The 27,117-nt window shown below is 39.6% G+C and overlaps 1 protein-coding gene across 4 annotated transcripts in view; it reads right to left on the bottom strand.

Annotated features, from left to right (window-relative positions):
- PHLPP2 (PH domain and leucine rich repeat protein phosphatase 2) overlaps positions 1-27,117 on the bottom strand; it is a 72,854-nt gene that overhangs the window by 28,215 nt on the left and 17,522 nt on the right. For all 4 annotated transcript variants that reach the window (XM_032613728.1, XM_032613732.1, XM_032613730.1 and 1 more), the window contains 6 exons: positions 13,226-13,416; positions 7,581-7,706; positions 5,737-5,891; positions 3,827-3,973; positions 3,218-3,448; positions 1,767-1,969 (listed from right to left, as the gene is read on the bottom strand). In XM_032613728.1, the coding sequence (XP_032469619.1) occupies positions 1,767-1,969; positions 3,218-3,448; positions 3,827-3,973; positions 5,737-5,891; positions 7,581-7,706; positions 13,226-13,416 (1,053 nt within the window). The remainder of the gene's footprint in view (positions 1-1,766; positions 1,970-3,217; positions 3,449-3,826; positions 3,974-5,736; positions 5,892-7,580; positions 7,707-13,225; positions 13,417-27,117) is intronic.

Below are 27,117 nucleotides of genomic sequence, written 5' to 3'. Positions count from 1 at the left end.
GTTTCAAGAGGACCATTCTTTTCACTGCTGGATATCAAAATATGCACTCTTTTTTTGCTCAAAAGATTTCTGAGATTTATCCATACTAATACACAAAGCTCTAGTACATTCATTTCCATTGCTGTGCAATATTCTATTATATAAGTTTATCATTGCTTTGTTTACCCATTTTCCTATTTATAGTCATATTTTTAGTTTTTTTCACTATAACATACAACGCTGTGATAAACATTCTAGGACACATCTCCTATGTGAGTGTCTGGGAGATATTCCAAGCAGGGAAGCTGCTAGAACACGGGCTCTGTGTATCTTTGTCTTCTCTGACACCATCATGCTGCTCTCCATGTTGGCTTTACCAACTCCCCCTGGCAGCGTCTGAGAGGTACTGCTTCTCCACATCTTCAGTAAGCACTTAGTGTTATTATTTTTATTTGATGAGTATAAAATGGTATTATCTAAATTTGCATTTCTTTGACTGATACTTAGTGAAGTTAAACATCTTTTCCTTTACTTCCTTAAACACAGAAAAAGTAGTTACAGTTGACCCTTGAACAATGTGGGGGTTATGGGCACTGACCCTCTGTGCGGTTGAAAATCTGCATATAACTTTATATATATATATGTAAATACTACAATACTACACCATCTGTGGTTGGTTGAATCTACAGATATGGAATCATGGATACAGAGGGCTAACTGTAAAGTTATACTCCCACTTTTGACTGTTTAGAGGATTGGTGCCTCTAAACCCTGCATTATTCAAGGGTCAAATGTATTTGCTATTGAAAAAAATCCATGTTTAAGTGGACCTGTGCAGGGAATCCCCTGGCTGTCCAGTGGTTAGGACTTAGTGCTTTCACTGCTGTGGCCCGGGTTCGATCCGTGGTTGGGGAACGAAGACCTTGCAAGCCGCACAGTGTGGCCAAAACAAAACAAAGCAAAAAAAACTGTGCAGCTCAAACCCATGTTGTTCAAGGGTCAACTGTATAATTTCTTTGGTAAAGAAGAACTCTCTATAAACAGAATGGCCTCAACAAATACGTGGCCTTTTACATTGAAAAATATTCCTGGGGCAAACAAATCACTATTGAAATGAAGGGCTTCTCATTCTGGAACTGAGGCAGCACAAGGTTTTAGACTAGAGATTGGCAAACTTTTTCTGTAAAGGGCTAAATATTTAGTAATATTTTGGCCTTTGTGGGCCACGTGGTCTCTCTTAAAACTACTCAATTTTGCCACTGTAGCATGAGAGTGGTTAATATGTAGACAAATGAATGTGGGGGTGTGCCCATCAAACTTTATTCACTTAAATTTGAATTTCATATAACTTTCCCATGTCAAAATTATTCTTCCTTTGATTTTTTAAAAATCTAACCATTAAAAAATGTAAAAACCCATTCCATGTGAGCCATACAAAAACAGATGGTAGGCCAGATTTAGCCCCTGGGCTGTAGCTGGACAACCCTTGTTTTAGACCATCACTGATACTCTCTTTTGAACGTGCTTGCCCACCCTCCTGACTTCCTGTCATTTTGCAGAATGCCTCTTATTATTATGTTCACTTAGTGAATCTCAAATTGTCCTGCAATGTCTTTTTATGCATATCTCAACCACTGAAGTGTTGACGGCAAACTTAAAGCTAGGTCTCAGTGAACCTCAAACTCCGCTTCGCAGAGTATCTGAGGAACACCCCAGATGCCATTGTTCTTGGAAAGCTTGGACAAGAGCTACAAGAGGAAATACAGGAGACTGGGTAGAGAACTCACTGTTCGAATTGGCGTAGAGAGTTCGAAGGGAGAAGCCACTGAGCGTCAGCTCCCTCAGCTGGTTCCGCTCACAATGCAGCTGCTCCAAGTTGCACAAGGAGCTAAGATCTAAGTCAGTCAGCTGATTGTCCCGCAGATCCATGTGGGTGATGTACTTATTTCCCTCCAGATTCTCAATAACCATGGTTTTCAGATGGTTCATCCTTAATATTCAGAAATAAGAAAATCATTAGAAATAAATTTTACTAAATGTGCTGACCAAAAGAAAAATAGAAGTATGATCCTTTTTTCTCTTTCCTAAACAGCATAAGAATTTCACTACTTGCCTCATTTTGCAAGGTACTAAGTAAATAACCACAGATAGCTGTACCTTGAGCTCTTTGTTTATAAACTAAGTTAGAGACAATCCAGATTGGCAAATACATGTACAAATTAAATAAAGAGAAAGGAAAGGGGACCATGCCCATGAAGAGTTTAAAACTTGCACCCAAATACCAAGTACATTAGGTAGGGATGAAGGAATAGGACAAAGGAACAAGAAGATGAACATAACTTGTCGGGTTAGGAGTAGCAAGGCATTCACGGAGTAAGTACCAGGTAAGAGCAAGAGGAAGCAGTCATACTTCCTCTCACTGCTCTGCCTACTCTCTCTAGTGCTAAGATTCCCATTACCTCAATTAACGAAGAGGAAAATACTCTGTATCAATATGGAATAGTTCAAGGGCAAATTATAGAAAATGACTTCTTTGTTCTCTTCTATATAAGTATCTGATTTAATGCATGCAGGCCTGTTCATTTTCCTGCATTTCAATAAATTTTTCTGTTACTATGTCTTTATAAGGGACATCGATGACTTAGTGTAAATGACAGAACATCCAGTATGCGTGTTTTACTAGCTTCCTTTAGGAAAAGATTATAAATAAATAATAAATAATATATTTTAAAAGGGAATAAAACTCTTATTAAAAATTGTTAGTAGTAAAACTGTTAACATTTTAATTATAATACAATAGATATCAAGAAGCAACCCAATGATTCAATAGAAAAATGGTCAAGTTTATGGAAAAATACAAACTACCAATAAGTATACAAAAAGACACTCAGCTCACTCACCATAAATGCTGCTTAAAACAATGAAATACTATTTTCTACCTACTACATTGACAAGGAAGAACACTGCTAAAATCCAACGTGATAGGAATGTGATGACATCGGAGTTCTCATAAAACATTGCTGGGAGGGTAAGTCAGAACAACCTTTGTCTCTACCACATGGTACACCTACCTCATTCATAATCTCTCTGCCATTGAATTAAAAATGAAGCTTAACTACAGCTTTGAAAACATACAGTGTTCTAAAATCCTAATGTTTTAAAAAGTCTTCATAAAAAGAAAACGTAAAGGTCTATTACAGGTCAGGCGAAAGGAAGGCACGGTGAAGAATGACCTCACCTCAAATCCACATGTTTGACGTGGCTCATACAGTTCAGCACCTCCAGGTTCAGCACTTCCAGTTGGTTTCCTGCCATAACCACTTTATCTAACATAGTGAGTTTCTCATAAACCTTGGGAATTTGACTAAAGTTGTTGAAGGAAATACCCAGGGAGGAAAGCTGTTGCAGATTTCCCAATTCTTCAGGTAAAGTAGTCAGAAAGTTGCCATCAAGACAGAGGGTTTGAAGACTGCAGGAAGAAAACAAAACTTGATGAAAAGTTTTAACTGGAATGGATAGAACTAGAATTATGGATTTTGACTTGTCATTAACTTATTATGAATCCAATAATGATAAAATGCCCTAGGTCTATCTAAATAGAGTCTTACTAAGATAACTGAAATACAGCTGGTCCCTCTAACATCAAGGGTAATCAGAGCCTCTGCTGTTAAAACTGAGGGACTAGTTACTTCTGTAGGCAAGTAGCTGCTGCTGACCAGAATCCTCATAATTACATGATTTATTTCACTGCAAGAGCTCATGGAACTACCTTCATTCCAAATGCCAGACAAGTTCCTTACTCTGCAAACACAGGAAAAGACAAATCTAGTAAAAGTCAGATACTTACTTCAGCAGATTGCCAATCTGACTCGGCAGGTCGTGGAATCCATTACAAGAAAGGTTGAGCTCGGTCAGGGTAGAAATTTCACATAACAATACAGGAAATGACCCAAGCTTATTATGGGACAAGTTCAGGCCCTTAAGCTGAGAAAATCTAAAAAGCAAAGGCATATTATAGTACTGAATGAAAAAGTGATCTATTTTAAATGTCCATCAAAGAATTTGTTCTGCAAATATTTACTGAGCACTCAGTATGTGCCGAACGTTATGTGTCGCATAGACACTAAGATAACTAATACCCAGTGCAAGCTGTTGAGAAAACCAGGTCTGGTGCGACAGGAGTTGTTCTCTCTTCTCCTTAAAAATGCAGAAAATCCTGAAAAGCTCATATTGGTACAATTATCTTCTATCAAAGTGAATCAATCATTATTGATATGCTTCAAATCTTTTCCTTTATTAAATTTCTATGTGCGATATACGAAAGCCTTAACAATAATTAATCAACCTATGGACACAGGAATAGCTAACAAACCTTCAGATCAAATCCCATTATAAGCAATTTCTTTTTTTGTACTGAAACTATGCTGGCTCAAAAGTCACTTGAAATGAATGGGCCAGTTAGAGCTTAAAAATATGTAGGTGATACTGAGTTTTACTGTAATGTGATGATATACAACATGAACTAACTTTTAATGCTTCAATTTTTTTTTGTAGCAGTATCTATATAATGTCTCACTGAGAGATAGTATCATCATAAATTGGATCCACTCCTGTAAGTCTACTTAGAAGTATTATACTTCATTACTGTACTATTACAAGACGGTAAGGCTGAGGTGGTGTTCTCCACGATGATGAACTATATCATCTGCTTCTAGATTTGAATCCTTGGTACCTCTCTCTAATGTTCCTCTTCCAAAATTTCAGCTTGAGTACTGATTGTTCCTTCGGCTTGGCACCTTGACTTCCAAATTGCTAATCCAGCCCTCAAACTAGATTAACCCTCTTTTCATAGAAACAGAAGGAAATACTAGAAACCCACTTCCTTAAAATTATAGCTTTTTATTTTTAAATATCAATATTATTAAAATAATTATTTCATTACTAAATATAGGCTTATATTTGAAAACCTTTGCAAAACATTTCAGATGAGGTAAAAATCATGCTTTCTGAAAATTATTCTAGAAATATTAGTTACTAAGTATATAAAGTATGTCATTTCAATGTGCATTTATCTTTTTAATCACCATATAATTTGAACGCTTTAATTTCCAATTTCTCTCCTCCCCACAAGAAGCCCAGACAATTACTTACACCATATATTTATTCACTTCCGTCCATTTTTAAAGGGAGGAAGGAGATGAAATGGGTGGAGGGTGGAAATGGGGAATATATTCTAACAAAGGAGATGGGAAAATATATGGGTCATTGCCCCTTAGGACTGAAATGGTTCCTGTATTAGAAGAGAGAGGTTTCATAGCTGACAAAAGACTTCAGAGTTGGCAGTAGCAGGTGCAAAGGAAAGATAAAAGCCCTAACCTTGGAGTGGAATTCTTGAAATCTGGCCTATTTCCTTTAAGTTAGTTAAGTTTGAAACTTCTGATTCAAAAACTTCCCATATACAGAATCTCTCGATTTACCCTGGAGGCAGATCACGCATTGCTGTCAATGACATACAGAAAAGGATTATCCAAACCAAGGGCAGCTCAATGTTGCCTCCGTAACAGAAACTGTGCATCTACCTTCTCTTGTACAGAGGGGAGAAGGGGAGTGGGAAAATTGTTAATAACAATTCTTACTTCCTCTTCAAAATGGAGGGGAAGTTTTCAAATATATATATGATGGTAAACATGCTTGCTTATAGGTACTGATTACAATTCAGTTTTAGTAAGCTAGTCTGGAAACCTATGCCCCACATACTTGTAGAAAGTGTCAAGGCCCCCTGGTCTTTCTAATTGCATGAAGTTGTGTCGCAAGTTGAGGTAGGTGATATCTTGACTGTAGAAGAGATGCTCAGGAACCTCCTCAAGGCTGTGACACGAGAGGTCCACGGTACTGATACGCTGGGACACCACCTGGACAAGGTCAAAGAGAAGAGCCATCTGAGCCAGCCCCAAATGTTTCCCACACAGCAGAGGACGGAACGGCATTGACACAAAAAGGCACCGATTAAAAAGATGGGAGGGACTTCCCTGGTGGCGCAGTGGTTAAGAATCCACCTGCCAATGCAGGGAATACGGGTTCAAGCCCTGGTCCGGGAAGAAGCCCTTAGACCACGTAACAACTAAGCCCCGTGCACCACAACTACTGAGCCTGCACTCTAGAGCCAGCGAGCCATAACTACCGAGTCTGTGTGCCACAATTACTAAAGCCCGCGTGCCTAGAGCCCGTGCTCCGCAACAAGAGAAGCCACTGCAACGAGAAGCCTGCGCACTGCAATGAAGAGTAGCCCTCGGTCGCCCACACACAGCAACGAAGACCCATCGCAGCCAAAAATAAACAAATAAATAAATTTATTTATTTATTAAAAAAAGTAAGATGGGAAAGAAAAGAAAGGTCATGAGATCCGATTATTCATTTATAAGAAACAGTTAATTTTTACTTTTTCCTAAAACGATGAGATGCTTGAAAAACAGAAAGGTATAAGCTGTAAAGTGTCTACAAGTAAAAGGTAAAAAAAAAAATACAAATCATAAAGATGGGAAGTTAACAGTTCATGCAGGAAGTTAGGATGATTCAAAGTAACTGTACAAAACTTTAGGAGGGAGTGTGATACTGAAAGACACAGCCTTTTGCAGCCACACAAGCCCTGTTCCTTACTTGTGCAATTTCTTCATCTGTCACGAGGAAAATTAAATAACCAAGCACACAGCACCACTGCTTAGCATGCAAAAGGTGCTCAAAAAATATTAATTTCTCTTTACAAGGGCAGAAGAGTGAAATAGCTATTTAAAATTGAAACTAGTTTTATTCAAAGATTTTATACCACCACAAGTACAGAAAATCCAATAAAGCCAAAACAAGATTTATATTACTATAATAGTAGGCTAATACAACATGGACTGTGAAAATGGGTCTAAAACAAACAAAATATCACTGCAAAAGTCATTCATGTTTTGATGGCATGTCATTATACTGAAACAATCCTTCATGAAGCTATTTAGCTCCATAAAGAAAAATGCGTTTAAATTCTGAAAAGATGGCTAGGAAAACAAGAGAATTTGGAAAATGAAATACAATTTTAGAGCACTTCATCTTTAAAGGCTAGGAAAGCAGAAATTATGCTAAAAAGCCAATTATCCTCAGCATACAGGAATAATGGTTTGTGACAGGATCACAGGCCATGTCCCATCAATAAGTTCAAATTTAAAGTGGTTCATCAAAGCTGTGCTAAACACATACAGATGCACTAGGCTACGAGTTAGGGAACAGCTCCATCTATCATTGACCACTATGGTCGAGGGAGAGTCATTTGAATTTCATTGTGTCTCAAATCCTTCAAGGCCCTACCTTTTTCACAGAGATGGTATAAAGGTAAATGCACCTGAAAACACTTTTGTAAGCATTCTGTACTATGCAAATATAAATAATAAGTTAAGGATCTGGGAGAATTCCATTTCATTCACTATGTACTCAGAAAGGCCTAGAGTGATGTGCATAAGAATTATAATTTGATCTCTTGGGAGTAAGTTCAGTTTCAAAATATACTTCTGTTGGGTTTCTCTGCTCTTATCTCCACATCAGGACATCTGACAGCTTATCACCTTGGATGATTGCCGCTGCCATCTCTGGTACTCAGCCAAAGTCTCAAAGCTGACGTGATAGGTCTGAGCTTGGGCTCCAGCTGAGCTGAATGCAAGGCAGTACTGACGTCGCTTCACTTCTTCTACCTGAAGAAGAGAAGGGGAGAAAACCGGAACCAATTAAAGTAAACAATCCCAATCAAAAATCAAAGGACAATAACAAGACAAACAACTCAATTTTTTAAAATAGGCAAAAGATCTGAACAGATATTTCTCCAAAGAAGACAGAGGAATGGCCAATAAGCAGACGATATGATGTTCTACATCATTAGTTATTAGAAAAATGCAAGTCAAAACCACGAAGTACCATGTCACATTCACTAGGATGGCTAAAATAAAAAACACAGATACTAACAAGTGTTAGGTAACAAGCATTAGCAAGCATACAGAGAAACTGGAACCCTCATACACTGCTGTGGGAATGTAAAATGGTACAGCCACTTTGGAAAACAGCCTGGCAGTTCCTCAAAAGCAACCATGCGACGCAGCAATTCCATTCCTGGTATATACCCAAGAAAAGACGTATCCACACAAAAATTTGTATGTGAATTATTAGCAGCATTATTCATAATAGTCAAAAAGTGGACATACCCTCAATGTTCATCAACAGGTAAATGTATAAACAAAATGTAGTACATCCATACAATGGAATACTACTCAGCCGTAAATGGGAATAAAATATTGATACACACTAAAACATGCATGAACCTTGAAAACGTTATATTAAGAGAAAGAAGTCAGTCACAAAGAACCATATATTATATGATTCCATTTATATGAAATGTCCAGAATCAGTAAATCTATAGAGACAGAAAGTAGATTAATGGGTGCCTGGGGCTAGAGAAGGAATGGGGAGATGACGGCTAAGTAGTGCAGGGTTTCTTTTCAAAGGGTCATGAAAGTATTCTAAAATCGATTATGGTGATAGTTGTACAACTCTGTGAATATACTAAAAGTCACTGAATTGTACACTTTAAATGGATTAATTGTACACTATATGAATCCTGTCTCATAAAGCTGTTTAAAAAAAAACAAAGGGGGAATTCCCTAGTGGTCCAGTGGTTAAGACTCCACGCTTCTTCCACTGCAGGGGGGCACGGGTTCGATCCCTGGTCAGGGAACTAAGATCCCGCATGCCGCAGAGTGCGGCCAAAAAAAAGAGAAAAAACCAAAGGAATACTTATTTAACAGATATGTTGAAGAAGTAGGATTCATAGGGCATAGCCATAAGTAAATTTATTTATTACTCTTTAAATCACAAAACAATCTCAGTTTGATAATTATCTGCTGAATGAATACTATTTACTATTGTGGGTGCTGGGGACATAACAGGAGAAAAAATTAACAAACCCTCTGGCCTCAATGGAGTTTATATATCAAAATGGTGACATGAGAGCTTCCCTGGTGGCACAGTGGTTAAGAATCCGCCTGCCAGTGCAAGGGACACAGGTTCGAGCCCTGGTCCGGGAAGATCCCACATGTTGTAGAGCAACTAAGCCCATGCACCACAACTACTGAGCCTGAGCTCTAGAGCCCGCAAGCCACAACTGCTGAGCCCATGTGCCACGCACCTAGAGCCTGTGCTCCACAACAAGAGAAGCCACCACAACTAGAGAAAGCCCGCGCGCAGCAACGAAGACCCAATGCAGCCACAAATAAATAAATAAATAAAAAATGGTGACATGATATAGCATAATATGCTAAAATACAGAATGAGTAACATGAAGAAAAATAAAGCAGGGTACAGGCTTGGAGGGGAACAGGGTAGGTGATCTGAGTTATGAATAGGACAGTCAAGGAAGGACTCACTGAGGAGGGAACATGTGAGCAAAGACCCCACAAGTCTTTTATTTTATTCAGGAGCAAGGTGTGGAAACCTCCTGGGGAAGGAGCATTCCCAGCTTAGCAACAGTCAGTATAAGTCCCGGTAATGCAAGAATGCATGCCTGTTTCAGAACAGGAGAGTCTGCAGGCCCACATGATAAAAGCCAAAGTTTCCACTTCAAGGGTAAGACTGCTCCAACCCTTTCCCCACCACTGCGACACACTGGAGGTAGCTGCCTGCCTGCAAGGGGTACCTTGGCCTACTTTTTGGACTCACCTCCCCGCTTACTTACTAGGTGCTGGGATAGAAGCCATTTCTGACTCCCTCCATCATTGAAGTGGGGCAGGAGGAAGGACAGGGAAGACACAAGCCCAAAGGTTCTTACTAGACTAGTAGAGTCATAACCTAACTTCACACTCTCTGGGCCTACCAGATTTTAAAGGGGATGATCTTCCTCAGTAGGTCCTTTTGAGGGTTCTTTGGATACCTGGTCCCCCCAATCCAACCAATGATGGCTTCTCACGTACAGATCCCTTGACCAGGCTAATGCATGCTATTCTAGCAGGTGACCACTCCCTCCTCAGACCTGAAGGAATCTGGTGGTCCACTGACAGCCCACCCTCCAGTGAAGTCTGTTTGCCCCTCCAGGTGGCCCCACTGGACATATTCTAAGAGAATCCACCCACCTACCCAATGGTTCCTGCTCTCTCTCAACCCATCTGGGTCACATACTAACCCAAAGAGTACACAGTGATCCCAACACATGAGTTAGGCGCTTTGCTCTATCACCAAAGCAGCCGGCAGCTTATCTTTCGTCCTCAAGACTTCCTGGTTAGGAGGCAGGACACCAGCGCACTACGTCCCCCTCACTGCAGGGGACCCATATCAGGCTCTCTTGGGTCCTTTTGAAACCTCTTTCACTAGGCTTGAGGAGAGAGGCAGAAACCTCCCTCAGTACCATTTGGGGTGGTGGCAGGGATTCACTGCACAACAGCTCTCTTCAACAACCCAACCTATATAGCTTTGATGAGGATGAAGTTTTTTTATAGTTATGGAACCACTTACATCTTTGTCTGACATCTCACTTTAGTATGTCATAGCTACTGAATCTTGGTGAGTCAGCTGGAAACTTCCAAGTTATACTCATAAATCACTTATCCCAAAACTGCATCACACTTTCCTTACTGAACACACTACCACATCTTGAATACTGTTCAGGATAGTTTGAGCTTTAGTTGTTTAAATTTATATTTAAAATATTAAAAATTTTAAACGTTTTTACAATCAATATTAAATTTACTACCATATTTTGTCAGTGTCTGCGCTCATCATCTATTTATCTCATGCCTTCCCTTTGAATTTACTTTCCTTTGTTGTTTTATTTCTTTTTTTTTTGTTTTTTGGAGGGGTGTTGTTTTTTAATTTTTTTAAATGAAATTCATGTCCACTCTTTTATTTATTTTTGGCTGCATTGGGCCTTCATTGCTGCACGTGGGCTTTCCTTAGTTGCAGTGAGCAGGGGCTACTCTTCGTTCTGGTGCACAGGCTTCTCACTGCAGTGGCTTCTCTTGTTGCGGAGCACGGGCTCTAGGTGCGCGGGCTTCAGCAGTTGTGGTGCACGGGCTTAGTTGCTCTACGGCATGTGGGATCTTCCCAGACCAGGGCTTGAACCTGTGTCCTCTGCATTGGCAGGTGGATTCTTAAGTACTGCGCCACCAGGGAAGTACCAGTCTTTTTTTCTTTTTTTGGCTGCACCGCGGCAGTGAAAGCACCCAGTCCTAACCACTGGACCGCCAGGGAACTCCCTCATTAGTCTTTATACGTCTGAAAATGTCCTATTTTGCCTTGACTTTTGTAAAGTAATTCAGCTGGATATAGACTACAGGTTGACATTTATTTTCTCTCAGCAATTTTGCAAATAGTCTTCTACACATATTGTTGATGAAAAGAAAGCTGCTGTCAGCCTGTCAATTCTTTGCAGGTAACCTTTTCTTTCTGGAAGCTTCTGTGATTTGCTCCTTCATGTTCTGCCAACATGTCTACGTGTCAACTTACTTTTATTTATCCTGTTCAGTACCCAGTGTCTTTTCAATATGAACACTCATGTCTGTCTTTATTTCTAGAAAAATCTCAACCATTATTTCTTCAGATATTGCTTATCCATTCTCCTTTACTCTCCTCTCTGGAACTGCTATTAGATGTATACTGGACCCTCCCTTATGGGCTCTCTTATACGTTTTATCTGTGAAATTCTTCAGTACGTTTGTTGGTTCATTACATTCAGCTGTGAAGTAGTGACTTAAAAACACAGCATCAGTCCAGGAGTGCTACAGCAGCTCTGCCCTGCCACCAGGGGCCCAGGCGCCTCCTGCTTTCCATAAGGCCACACTCAGCAAATGCCTGCAGTTTCCAGCCACCATATGACTGCTCCATCTCCAATACCAAGAGACTATGTTCCATAAAGGAAGGAAACGCAGGGCAAAGGGTCAAGCCATCCACGTCTCTCCCACTTTAAAGGCCTTTCCCAAAAGTCCCACCTGCAAACTTCTGTTTATATTTATTAGCCACCACTAGCTACAAGGGAGGCTGGGGAGTTTTTGATCTTGGTCACATCACCACCCTGAACACAATTCTATTCTACTAGTGAGGGAAGAGAGAGACCGTACAAGAATTACGTAAATGGGAGGTTGGTTTTTCTTTCTCTTTCTTGCTCTGTTTCCCACTTCCTCTCCGCCAATCCTCCAACCTTGTCCTCACTCACCTTCTCCCTTTGGAGAAATTTTACTTACTTTCTTCACTATCCTTCAGCCCCCAATAATAGAACCAGGTCTCATATTGGTAGTAGTGGGTTCCTGCTCCATGGATGGTACTGGAGTGACACACATTCATTTATTAGGCCAGGTGGGGCTTGTTCATTTCGTAGTCACAGGGCATACAACTGGGTCCACCCATTTGTTTAGAACCGCAGCCAGGAACAAGCCTTGGTTCCAGTCAGTGGTTTACAGAAGTTTTTTGTTTGGGTTTTTGTTTTTTTCCAGCTTTTTATCAGGAACAAAGAATACCACTCATTTCCTAGCTTCCAGCAATAAGCTTGGGCCAGGTCCCCCATCATAACCAGAGTATTTTTAGACCCAGATATTTATAGGAGCTAAACCCCTAGGCTGCCACCTTTCAGACCCAGAGCCCAGTAGGCCCTCACCACTTACATTTCTATTCCACATTCCTAAGTCCAGCTATGTGGAACTGCCTTTCCTATGATGGGGAATTCTCTAGTACAGATGCAAGAAATGGCAGGTTTCTCTGGCTGCTGGGTAGGAGCTTATGACCACTCCAGACTCTGAATTTCAGTCTAACGGGGGAAAAAGAGAAACAGGAAAGAATCTATTTTGGAGGGGATGCTAACAGCTACTTCTAGTTTACAAAGGCAGCTTCTAGTGGTAGCATCCTCTGTCTACTCTTGGTGGTACCAATGAGAGAGCATTTAGTGCCTAGCAGTGGACGCAGGGGTTTCTCCAACAGACAGGTCCTGCAGCAGAATTTGGGGCATGGATAGTCTTTGGACCTCCCAGGGAGTCTGTGATGTACATGAACTTGTTTTATGCTTAAATTAGCCTGAGTGGTTTTGTTTAAAACTAAGAACACAAAAACTTTGTGACATAATCTTTAATAATGCTCATATTGGTTTATTTGAAAAGATGTGGAAAAAGCTCTGAAAAGCATATGTGATATTTTTTTAATTAAGATGATTAGAGGAAGAATAATTCATCTTTGTGAGTCTTACCTTTCCCCCAACCAGAGGCAAAATGTGCATCTTTCCAGTCTGACAATCCTTCACTGAGGAAACGATGAGGCAGGTGCCACAGAGAACAACCAGGCGTTCAGCCCACTTATGCAGCTGGGTCTTTCCCTTTCGCACATTATAGATGCCAGACAGAAGGATTCGATCCAGATGATCCATCTGGCATGGTTTTTCTGAAAAGAAAAGAGTACTTCAAAAGCCACCATTAAAGTAGCATAAAAATAATGAAAGGGAAAAAGAAAGTATTACACGTCAACATTCAGCAACCCTAGTATAGATTTAAGTAACCAAGCAATATAAGTATTACAAAATAAGCTCTCAGTCTTAAAATGTTGTCCATCCCTAAGTTATATAATGGGAGCACTACAAATTGTGGTCTAGGGAACAACATGTTATTTTGGATGCCATTGTTAATCCTTCTTCCAACAGTCATATCTCCCATGTACACAAAGACAGACAGAATGACAGAGTGGTTAAGATCATGGACTTGGGAGTCAGACACTCAAACTTGAGTTTGAATCTTGGTTCTGCCACTCACTTTGTTTCATTGAACTAGATAATCTCACTGACCTTGACTTTCCTCATATATAGAGTTTGGATCTTAATACTATCTACCTTCACATGGTTCTTATAAAAAATTAAGATAGGGCTTCCCTGGTGGCGCAGTGGTTGAGAGTCCGCCTGCCGATGCAGGGGACACGGGTTCGTGCCCCGGTCTGGGAAGATCCCACATGCCGCGGAGCGGCTGGGCCCGTGAGCCATGGCCGCTGAGCCTGCGCGTCCGGAGCCTGTCCTCCGCAACGGGAGAGGCCACAGCAGTGAGAGGCCCGCGTAACGCATTAAAAAAAAAAAAAAAAAAAAAAAAAAAAAATTAAGATAATGAATGTAAAATACTAAGCATAGTTTTAGATACAAAACAAGTATGGAATAAGTGACAGCCACTATTGTGCTTAGTCTATTCTAGAATGAAGAAATGAACAACTAGTTCTGTACACAGAACCCCCTAAGGGTTAGGGTTGGGGTTAGGTTTAGGGTTAGGGAACGGGGACGGTTTAGGGTACTGCTGCTCTTTGTGAAGAAAAGCTTTCGGCTGATATTTCAGTCAACTATCCCAATCATGGTGGCAGAAGCAATACATGCATGCAAGAGCTTCTCTATTTTTTGCCACCCTTTAGAAATCTTTATATGACTGAGGTATAGTGAACAAAACAGAGCATTATGACAGAAGAGATGTTCTTGGTTAAAGCACTACTAGAAACAGACAGTAACTCTACAAAGAAATGAACAGGATCAGCAACAGTACGAGGCTGTGCAAACACCAATAAACGGGGAACTGAGAAAACTGGGTTGTACTCAGTATTATTACATAATTGATTATGGAACCCTGAGCATTGCTTTGCCCTATTAACTATGTTTTTCCCATATAAAAAAAACGAAGAAATGGGCTAGCTTACTTCAAAGCTTTTAAAACTTTGTATGTTAACACCAGATGTATGGAAGAGTCATTTCTCCTATTCTAGGCCAATCCTTTCATCTCTTTTCTAAATTCCACCTTCCTTGGGGAGTTTGGGTCTTCATTCTTCTCACTCTTCAACTCCACCCTCCCTATTGTTTCTATCAAAGCTACAAAAGCACTCAAGTTTTCCCCCATTCCTTCTCATTCTCAACAGAATTCCTTTAGTTGAGGGATTCTCTAATTCCTATGTGCCCAAGAATTATCTAAGAATTAGTTTAAAATGCAGAACACCAAGACCTACCCACAGAGAGTCTAATTCAGAGGGTCTGGGATGGAACATAGGAAAATGTATTTTTAACAAGTATCCCAAGTAATTTAAATGCAGATGGCCCACAAACGATATTTTAAGAAACTATAAGTTTAACCTTTTGAGGCTCTTTTCTTCTCATTTGTGCTTCTATATTAGCTATCTCTGTTACCTCACCTTTTATTTACTCAATTTACTTCAATCTGGCTTCCACTTCCCAAAAACTACACTATTCATATGTTGATAAGGGCTTTCAAATTTCTATCTCCCGCCCCAATCTTCCCTTAGTTCTGATCTCATATATCCAATTGCCTGCTAGACATGTCCAACAGATGTCCCCATTCACCTCAAATTTACAGATTCATAGACTCATAGACACAGAAGACAAACTTACGGTTGCCAAAGGGGAAAAGGGCAGGGGGGGATAAATTTGGAATTTGGGGTTAACAGATACAGACCACTGCATATAAAATAGATAAACGACAAGGACCTACTGTATAGAAAAGGGAACTATATTCAATATCTTATAAGAATCTGTAGTGGAAAAGTACCTGAGGGGAGTTCCCTGGTGGGCTAGTGGTTAAGATTTGGCTCTTTCACTGCCATGGCCACAGGGTTCACTCCCTGGTCAAGGAACTGAGATCCCACAAGCCACGTGGCACGGCACCCCCCACCACCACCAAAATAAGTATCTCAAAAAGAATACACACACACACACACACATAAAACTGAATCACTTTGCTGTAAACCTGAAACATTGTAAATCAACTATACTTCAAAAACATAAAATTTTACAGATACAAAACCAGTATCAAAACCTGGTGTGAGTCTGAAAAGAAAGTAAAACTATCTCTATTTGAAAATAATATGATCTTGTATATAGAAAATTACCTTCCTAGGTAAGCCACACCAAAAAAACACTATTATAACTAACAAATGAGTTCAGAAAGGTTGCAGGATACAAGATTTTTAAAGCACCAGTTGTATTTCTATGCACTAGAAATAAACAATTCAAAAGTGAAATTAAGAAATCAATTGCATTTATAATAGCATCAAAAAGAATAAAATGAAAATACTACAAAACTTGTATACTGAAAATATAAAACATAGTTGTAAGAAATTATAAAAGACATAAATGAATGGAAAGACAGCCAGTGTCCCTGGGTTGAAAGACTTAATATTGTTAAGATGGCAAAACCCCCCAAATTGATTTACAGATTTAATGCAATCCCTATCAAAATTCTAGATAACTTCATGACAGAAACTGACAAACTGATCCAAAAATTCCCATAGAATGCAATGGACTCAGAACAGCTTGAACAGTTGAAAACAGGCTTTTCAACTCAAAACAATCTTGAAAAAGAAAAACAAAATTGGAGGACTCATATTTCCCAATTTCAAGACGTACTACAAAGTAAGGAGCTGGCATATAAAGTGCAGTTCTGATATAAGGATAGACATAAAGCAATAGAATAGAGAGTTCACCAAAAAACCCCTACTTTATGGACAACTCATTTTTGACAAGGGTGCCAAGATAATTCAATGGGGAAGGAATAGTCTTGTCAACAAATGGTGCTGGGAATTCTGGATATCCACATGCTAAGGAAAGAAGTTGAATCCCTAACCTCACACCATATACAAAAATTAATTCAAAATGGATTATAGACCTAAATGTAAGAATGAAAACTATAAAACTTTAAAAGAAAAGATAGGAATAAATCTTGTAAATTTAGAATAGGCAATGGTTTCTTAGATATTGACATAAAAAGCACAAGTGACGAAAAAGAAAATACAGATAAACTGGACTTTGAAAATAAAAGGCTGTGTGCTTCAACAGACACCATCAAGAAAGTGAAAAGAAGACTCACAAAACAGGAGAGAATATTTGCAAATCATATACCTAATAAGAGACTTGTATCCAAAATAAAGAACTATTACAATTCAGCAATAAAAAGACAAATAATCCCATTAAAAATTGGGCAAAGGATTTGAACAGGTACTTCCCCAAAGAAGATATACAAAAGACCGACAAGCACATGAAAAGATGCTCAACCTCATTAGTTATTAGATAAATGTAAACGAAAACTACGAGATACCAGTTCACACCCACTAGGATGACTATAATCAAAAAAGACAAACAATAACAAGTGTTGGTGGGAATGTAAAGAAATTAGAACCCTTCATGGTTGGGGGGATTATGAAATGGTGCGATCACTTTGGAAATCAGTCTGACAGTTCCTTAAAGCTTAAACATAGTGTCACCATATAATCTAGCAATTCTACTCCTACATCTACATCCAAGGGAACTAAAAACATATGTCCACACAAAAACTTGTACATGAATGTTCACAGTAGCATTATTCATAATAGCCAAAAAGAGGAAACGACACAAATGTCCATCAACTGATGAGTGGATAAACAGAATGTGGTATATGCATACAATGGAATATTATTCAGCCATGAAAAGAAATTAAGTGCTGATACATGCTACAAAATGGATGAACCTTAAAACACTATGCTGAGGGCTTCCCTGGTGGCGCAGTGGTTGAGAGTCCGCCTGCCGGTGCAGGGGACACGGGTTCGTGCCCCGGTCCGGGAAGATCCCACATGCTGCGGAGCGGCTGGGCCCGTGAGCCATGGCCGCTGAGCCTGCGCGTCCGGAGCCAGTGCTCCGCAATGGGAGAGGCCACAGCAGTGAGAGGCCCACGTAACGCAAAAAAAAAAAAAAATCTAAAAACACTATGCTGAGTACAAGAAGCCAGCCACAGAAAGCCAAGTATGTATGATTCCATTTGTATCAATTGTTCAGAATAGGCAAATCTATATAGACAGAAAGTAGGTTCATGGTTGCCAGGTGTTGTGGGAGTGGGAAGTAAGGAATGGCTGCTAACAGATATGGGGGTCTCATTTTACAGTGATAAACACATTCTAAAATTGGATAGTGGTGATGGTTGCACAACTCTCTGAATATACTAAAAAGCACTGAATTGTACACTTTTAAAGAGTGAATTTTATGGTATGTGAATTATATCTCGGTGAAGCTGGGTTTTTTTTAATCTCATCATTTTTCCGAAACTTGCTATTGCATTTATATTCCCCATCCTGGTTAACAGCATGATATATTACAAAGTTAGCTACATCAAATAAAAATGGGACTTCATTACAGCTTCTCATGTTTCCAAATCGTCTAATGGTCTCTTTTGAAGTTTACATGAAACAGATGTTAAATCAATGGATGTACAATTCTTTGAGTCTCTCTTTCCTTGGCCTTATTTCTTTATATTTAATCTATCCATCTAAATCTATCCATCACCACTCTCAGAAAGGAACATTCAATTTGGGGAGGATAAGTTATTTATACATGAAATAACATGCTGTTTATTATTATTTATGGAGCATTTGCTAGATATTCAGAATGCCTCAAGTCTCTGATCTTCTGAAAGTGGTAAAAAACAGAATGAGGAAGTTCTAATAAATGTTTGGAATGTCTAAGAGTTCTAATTAAAAAACAGACTTATAATCTCGAAAGCCAAGGTTCTAAGTGGAAAATCAGGGATAATTTTAATTTCCCTATACATTTATACTTTGAAATGTTCTATAAAGAAAATGGATTGCTTTTATAATTAAAAAAAAAGAGCTTCGAAAACAAAGCATCAAGGACAACCCTGTAGCAATGAATACGTCTATTGCCCATAGGATAGTCTCTAAATACCATTTTTCATTAAAATGAACCAGTCCTTCCTGGTGTGAGTCAGATGATGAAAAGATCAAGAACTTAATGGAAAATCTAGAATGCTATCAAAGACAGTAGTTGGGTCATGTTGGAAGGACATAGAACGCAACCTGAAAGAGGTCCCCCTAGCTGAGATGGGACAAATTGAGCATCACAAAGAAAAATGGCTGCAAATGAATTGAAACAAATATAAATAAGCCCATGAGCTCATGATGATAACTCAAAACAGACAATAAAAAATGAAGTCACACAGATTGTGAATATAATCTGAAAGGCAAAGCAATATGGCTTCTAGAAAAGAATAAAGGGAAAGACTGTTAAATTGGACTATATCAAAATGAAATACTTCTTTTAATCAAAAGATGCCATTAAGGTTCTGGTTCTGAGTTAAACAGAGAAAGCCCACTCTACCCTGTGTCTCCCACTGAATTCACCAATAAAACCTGGACAGAATACCTGGAGCACTGGTGAACCCCAAGCAGGCTAAACTCAACGAAATTCAAGCCCAGACACTTCATAATCAAACTGCTGAAAATTAAAGACAAAGGAAAACTTTTTAAAGAAGCCAGAGAAAGATGAAGCACTATTTATACAGAAACAACGGCTCAAATGACTGTATAAAGTGTGTGCAGGAGCTCTATCATTCCAACTGCTCTGAAAATCTAAAGCTAGTTCAAAATAAAAAGTTAGACAGACAAATAAATAAATACTGGCTGATATATTTTGGGGTAAAAATGAAACATTTACTTACATTTAAAGAGTAAAACAGGAAACCTCAAAACAAATTTCAAACTCGCAATAGCCACCCCCCCCCCCCACCCAACACAAGAACACACTCTGATTTGAAGTATTTCAGTAGAAAATCTTGTGAAGCAGTGGTGGGTAAGCGATCCCACAATCTGGTTTCGTGACCCTGAACAAGTTCCATATTTTTAGGCCTTAGTTTCCCAAGTTTAAGACCAAGGAGTTGGATTAGATGATCCCTAGTCTTTCTCAGTTCTCACATTTTATGGATCCCTCTTATTCTTCTAAACTGTTTCTCCATCAACTATATGGTACAGTACCTTAGAGGTTAAGAAGATGAGATTTAGGGTTTCCCTGGTGGCACAGTGGTTAAGAATACGCCTGCCAATGCAGGGGACATGGGTTCGAGCCCTGGTCCGGGAAGATCCCACATGCCGCGGAGCAACTAAGCTGGTGCGGCACAACTACCGAGCCTGCACTCCAGAGCCCACGAGCCACAACTAAAGAAGCCCGCGCACCTAGAGCCCGTGCTCCGCAACAAGAGAAGCCACCGCGGTGAGAAGCCAGTGCACTGCAACAAAGAGTAGTCCCTGCTCGCCACAACTAGAGAAAGCCTGCGGGCAGCAACAAAGACCCAACTCAGCCAAAAATAAATAAATTAATTAATTAAAAAAAAAAAGAGATTTAGAACCCGTTAAGACCTCTCCAGAGTAATAATATCTACCTACATGGTTGTAAGGATTAAATGAGAAAAGGTACATAGAGTGCTCAGCACCTTAGTACATGCTCAGCACATACTAAGGGTATAAAACAAATGCTAGTTGTTATAATGAAAGTTCTGCCTTAAGCCTCCTTCTTTTCCTATATTTAAGTATTATTTTCAAGATAATCTTAACAACTTCCACGGATTTAACACTCCCATGTACCTGACTCCCAGACTTGTATTTCCAAAGCTCCTAGTTTCACACTTCCAACTACCTGCCAGACATCTCCAACTGGATGTCTACCACCACTTACAATTAAACATGCCTGAAACCAAGTCATCACCATCCCTGCAAACCAGATCCTTCTCACAGCTCTCACAGCTCAAGTCCTGTCAGTCTCCGGAAGCCACCCAGCCTCAAAACCTCAGAGCCAGCTTTGCCTCTTAGGTTCTCTTCCTCAACTCCTTTTTTCAATCAACCATCAAACACTTACTGACTATTCCTTCAAAAAGTCTCTATACGAATGATTCCTTCCCATTCCCTAGTTCAGATCCCTACTAATTCACGCCTGAATTATTATTCACTCTGGTGCCAGATTCATCTTTCTCAGGCTCACTTGGATCCCATCACTTCTGCTACCATCTGCCAAATGAAGGCTAAATTCCTGATATTGCACTCAAGGCCCAAAACAATCTGAACTCAAATTATCTGTGTGTGTGATTCACAGAACATGCACTGAAATTCCTAATACCCCACCTCTGTCCTCCTTTTCCTTTCTGATTACTGAAATTCTGTCGATTTTTAAAGAACCAACCCGAATACTACATCTTCAGAAAGATTTCTTTGATTCTAGAGATATCCCTGATTTTTCAGAGAAGAAAAGTGAATGAGAACTTCCTTATCGACTATCAGAATCTATCATATAGGTATATTAAAAATAGCATTGGTATTAGCATAAGACAAAGACATCAATGTAATAGGACAGTGTCCAAAAACAGACCCCCACCTGTATAGGAACTTAATAATAATAAAGGTAATGCTTCAAATCGGCAGGAAAAGGATGAGCTATTTCATAAGTATTGTTGGGACAACTGGCTATCAACAGAGAAAAAAGTAAAGTTAGATCCCTACCTCATATCACATTCTAAAAATATAAAAGTACTAGAAGAAAATATAGAGTATGTTTATTTCCTAGGATAGGGAAGGAACGTAAAGGTATTAAAGGAAAAGACTGACTAAATCTGATTAAATAAAACTTCTGCACAATAAAAAACAATACGCAAAACTACAAAACAAGTTACAGGTTGGAAAAAAAATGTGTCACAAATACAGTATACAGAGGATATATATTCAGAATATATACAAAAGTCCTTCTGGGGCTTCCCTGGTAGCGCAGTGGTTGAGAGTCCACCTGCCAATGCAGGGGACGCAGGTTCGTGCCCCGGTCCGGGAAGATCCCACATGCCGTGGAGCGGCTAGGCCCGTGAGCCATGGCCGCTGAGCCTGCGCGTCTGGAGCCTGTGCTCCGCAACGGGAGAGGCCACAACAGTGAGAGGCCCACGTACCACACACACACACACAAAAAAAAGTCCTTCTGATCAATATGAAAAAGGATAAACAACAGAAATATCAAGGGTTAATTCAAAGGAGAAGAAAACTTAAAGATCAATGTAAATATGACACAATATTCAACCATACTAGTAATCAGGAAAACAAAATCAAAACAACGAGACCAACATTTAATCCATTAGATTAGTAAAAGTTTTAAATGCTAATAATATTAAAAGGTGATATTGTGAGCAAAGAGGTACTCTGATATACTGATGGGATATACATTCGTTTTGCAGTAGTAACTATTAGTATTTTAAATGAGAATAAATATCCTATGACCCAATAACTTCATGTTTAGAGATTTACCCTGAAGAAACATAGGTGCAGGGACTTCCCTGGTGGCGCAGTAGTTAAGAATCCGCCTGCCAATGCAGGGGACATGGGTTCGAGCCCTGGTCTGGGAAGATCCCACATACCATGGAGCAACAAAGCCCGTGCACCACAACTACTGAAGCTGTGCTCTAGAGCCTGCAAGCTACAATGACTGAGCCCGTGAGCCACAACTACTGAAGCCCGTGCACCTAGAGCCCGTGCTCCGCAACAAGAGAAGGCACTGCAATGAGAAGCCTGCACACTGCAACAAAGAGTAGCCCCTGCTCACCGCAACTAGAGAAAGCCCGTGCACAGCAATGAAGACCCTATGCAGTCAAAAATAAATACATTTTTAAAAATAAATAAAATAAAAATTCTGATTACATCATTAAAAAAAAGAAACACAGGTGCACAAAGATGCAATTTTACTACAGTGCTATTTGTAATAGTCCATCACTAGGGAAATTGTTATATAAACTATAATACATACATGACATCCAATAGTACGCAACATAAAGAAATGCATATAGAAGATAGTTAAGAAAAGACCTCCAAACACTGTTGGGAGAAAAAAAGCATGAAGACTAACACCAAATGACAGCATTTATGTAAACAAAATATATTTCTGCAAATACACATTAGATAGGAATAAAAGTTAGAAAATTCTCAACGGGTATATACCAAATTGATTATTACATCATAATTATCACATTACATATCACTGCTTAATAGATAACCACTATCGGTATATACTTGTATTAACTCAAAAATTCTACTTGTAGGAATCACTTCCTCCCTCTACCCCAGAGGTCAGCCATTCTCTTCACTTTTATAATAGTAATTTCCTTGTTTTCTTTATGTTTTTGCTACTCATGTATTAGTTATAGCAATTTTTAACTACTGTAACAGAAAGAATATACTGGTCCAAACACAAGATAAATGTAATTCTCTGCTAGGGTGGGCAGTCTGGGTTCCCAGGGGTCAACTCTGTTGAGAAACTCCAGCTGATGGTGGCTCTGCCATTTTCAACACATGACTTCAATATTGCTCTTGATGACTGCCTGCCTACCCTACAGAAGAGTAAAAGAGCAAGAAGTATGCATGGGAGGCTTTAGGAACCAGGTATGAAAGTGGCACACAACAATTCCACTCCATACCACTTTAGAAAGTTTTGTCACAGGTGCACACCAAACTGCACAAAAGACTGAGAAATGAGATGTAGCTGGGCAGTCATGGGCCCACCTCTAAGTCTTATAACAGAGGAAGGAAAGAGCAGCTTTGGATGGACAGAGAGTGGTACTGTCACACATCTCTAAACAATACGGCTGAGTTTTGCCTGTTTTCGAACTTTAAATGAATGGAAACATACTATATATGCAATTATTTTGTATCTGGTTTCTTTTGTTTGTGTTTATGCTCCTTGGATGAAACTGTCTCAAACAACGTGTACAGAGAATACCAAACAGAAAGAAATGCTCAGGCTGGGTGCTATGCTACCTGAGCTATTCAACCCCAGAACTACAACATCACTAGCAAATCACACCTTCTAGATGCCACTTCCTCTTACATAATAAGGAGTTGATTAATGGGCTCTCTTAATCTCTGTGATTGATCATGCTACCCACTCATCTTTAGTTACATATGTTATTTCAAGGCTTTTTTTTTTTTCAAGGCTTTTATATCATGAATCTGTACTGAGTCACTCCACTCAGTTTCCCCCAGCACCCCCCAAGAAAGACTGATAACTAGCATTTGCACAATGGCCCCTGGAGTACCGGAGACGTTTCATATCCAGCAAACAAAGCAAAACACTGGTTTGAACTTAGGCCCTCTGACCCTGGCCTCATTAACAGTATATGCTAAGCTAACGCACCAAAGACTCTATGCAAGAAATATTGAAAGCTGATTGCTAAGCTATTTGCTTCAAAAAGAATACTTCAAATTCTTTACAACTCCTCTCTTCAAAAGGAGAGGCCTAAAAAAAAAAAAGGTGAGGGCTATTTCCCTTCTCTATATAGTGTGGGCTGTATTTGGTGACTCAATTCTAATAGAAAGCGGTGAAAACAATGGTGACTTATAAGGCTAGGTCATAAAAAACACTTAAGCCTGTGTGTTGTGTGTATGTATGTGTGTGTGTTATGTGTTTGCGTGCACATGCATGCATGCACTCATGTGAATGTGTGTGTTTCCCATCACTGGGGGCAGCTAGCTGCTACATCGTGAAGACGCTTAAGCAGCCCTAGAGAAGGGTTCACATAGCGAGCAACTGAGATCTCCTGCCAAAAACTGGTGAGAAACTGGGGCCTTCTACCAACAGCCACATGAGTGAGCCATGTTAGAAGTGAATCTTCCAGCCCCACTCAAGCCTTCAGATGACTGCAGCTTCAGCCAATATAATGAGTACTATCTCACTGAGACTCAACCCAAAACCATCCAGCTAATTCCTCCTAGATTTCTGACCTATAGAAACTGTATGATATAATATCGGGACTTCCTTGGCAGTCCAGAGGTTAAGACTCCGTGCTACCACTGCAGGGGGCGTGGGTTTGATCCCTGGTCAGAGAACTAAGAGCCCACATGCTGCACATGGCGTGGCCAAAAAATAAAAATAAATTTAAAAATAAATATTTAATATCATTTTAAGTCACTAAATTTTTTAAAAAATTTTTATTTATTTTTTGGCTGAATTGGGTCTCCACTGCTGTGCGTGGGCTTTCTCTAGTTGCAGCAAGCAGGGCCTACTCTTCGTTGCAGTGCACGGGCTTCTCACCGAGGTAGCTTCTCTTGTTGCAAAGCATGGGCTCTAGACGCATGGGCTTCAGTAGTTGCAGCATGTGGGCTCAGTAGTTGTGGCTCGCGGACTCTAGAGCACACTCTCAGTAGTTGTGGTGCACGGGCTTAGCCGCTCCGCAACATGTGGGATCTTCCCAGACCAGGGATCAAACCCGTGTCCCCTGCATTGGCAGGTGGATTCTTAACCACTGCGCCACCAGGGAAGTCCTAAGTCACTAAATTTTGAGGCAATTTGTTACACAGCCAACAGAAAATACCCTTATCTATCTATCTACCTACACACACATACATACTTTTTTTAACCTTTTATTTCTGGTGCCATATACATATATTGCCTATTTTCAAAAGTAACTAGCTTTAAAAACCTCTTTCTCAAACGTAATTTTCTCACTCAAATCATACTAGCTTCTCTGAATTAAAAGAGCTCACTTTTGGAAATGTTCTCTGTTAATGACTCCCCCACCCCCGCAAATATAGTAAGTACTACGAACTGGTACTCTTTTTTTTTTTTTTTTTTTTAATTTATTTCTTTGGCTATGTTGGGTCTTTGCTGCTGCACATGGGCTTTCTCTAGTTGCGCGAGCGGGGGCTACTCTTCCTTGCGGTGCGCGGGCTTCGCATTGCGGTGGCTTCTCTTGTTGCGGAGCACAGGCTCTAGGCATGTGGGCTGCAGCAGTTGTGGCTCACGGGCTCTAGAGCGCAGCCTCAGTAGTTGCAGCGCACGGAGGCATGTGGGCTGCAGCAGTTGTGGCTCACGGGCTCTAGAGCGCAGCCTCAGTAGTTGCAGCGCACGGACTTAGCTGCTCCACGGCATGTGGGATCTTCCCAGACCGTGTCCCCTGCACTGGCAGGTGGATTCTTAACCACTGTGCCACCAGGGAAGCCCCCCAAACTGGTACTCTTTTTGACTTTACTGGAAATATCCTCTGAAGGGAATATTAAGATCCTAGGCATGCTACAATTTATCAGGTGTTATTAATAAATTAATGCAATCATGCCAACTGTTGTGTTATAACTGACTTCAAATGCAATCTCACTGGTTATAAAGGAGCTCGCCAGCATCTCAAGGCTCAGCTTTCATCCCAGAATGAAAACATGGAGTGAAGAACTTATGTGCAACCACATATAAAGAGCATGTTACTATCCAAGATTTATTGTTATTTTTTAACCAAGCTTTACAGTAATAGATCGGTTGTGTTCCTCAAATTAGTCTTAAAAGATTTTCCTCAGATTTAACATCAACCTAGCAACTATTCTCCCTCCATGAACTAACAAAGGAGAGAAATGAATGGAAATAAAATAAAATGAAACCAACTTTTAAGGGACATGTCAGAAAATATTGTTGTGGTGAAAAATTATAAATAAAATCTTTTGTGAAGTGCATTTAATAAAACTGGCTTGTGACATGTGTCACAAGAGTTCAGATTAAATCAATAATTTGAGGAATGAGAGCAGGAAATCTTAGTAAATGGTTATGCCTACATACACTAATAACTTAGTTACTAGTTCAACTGTTTGATAAATGGGTCATATTAACTCAAAACTGTTAGGTGTTAAATAGCTCTGTTATTTACTAGCTGTATGACCTTGAACAAGTTAACTTCTCTGTCTCTGTAAAATGAGACAACAGTTCCTAGAGCATAAGGTGGCTATACTGAGTAAACTGGGTAATTCACAAGCATAAAAGCACACAGTAAGCACTCAAAAAATGGTACTCAGTAGTATTATTAGTTATTGATGTGTATTTGGAGAGTAATATTCAGAAATATTCTGACTTCCTTAAGGCTAACTTTATGACTAAAATGATCAGATGAAAAATAGTCAATAAGGAAAAAATGCACCGAAAGAGAAGAGCATGTAAAATATCCAAGATTTAAAGCTTACTAAATTCAACAATATACACGTCTGATGTGTTCATCAAATGTTAAGTCATATATGATAATAACCACCTACTTCTCAACATTCTCGAACTATCCAGAAGTTCATGGACTTTATAAAGAACTTGAAAATATAACTGATACTAAAGCTATGATTTGATCAAGATGCTGGCAAAAGTACGTAACAATTCTGTAAGTCAGAAAACACCAGAACAAAAAGAGCAAAAATAAAAAGGGAAGGCTGTTTTTGCTGTTGTATTCTAACTACATTAGTAAATTGGCTTAAAAATGGCTTTGGATAAAATCTTTTTAAAAGGCTGAAGACAGACAGAGGTAC

This window comes from Phocoena sinus, chromosome 19 (genome assembly GCF_008692025.1).
Source record: "Phocoena sinus isolate mPhoSin1 chromosome 19, mPhoSin1.pri, whole genome shotgun sequence".
Lineage (NCBI taxonomy): Eukaryota > Metazoa > Chordata > Mammalia > Artiodactyla > Phocoenidae > Phocoena > Phocoena sinus.
This window is presented reverse-complemented; position numbering and strand designations above follow the sequence as displayed.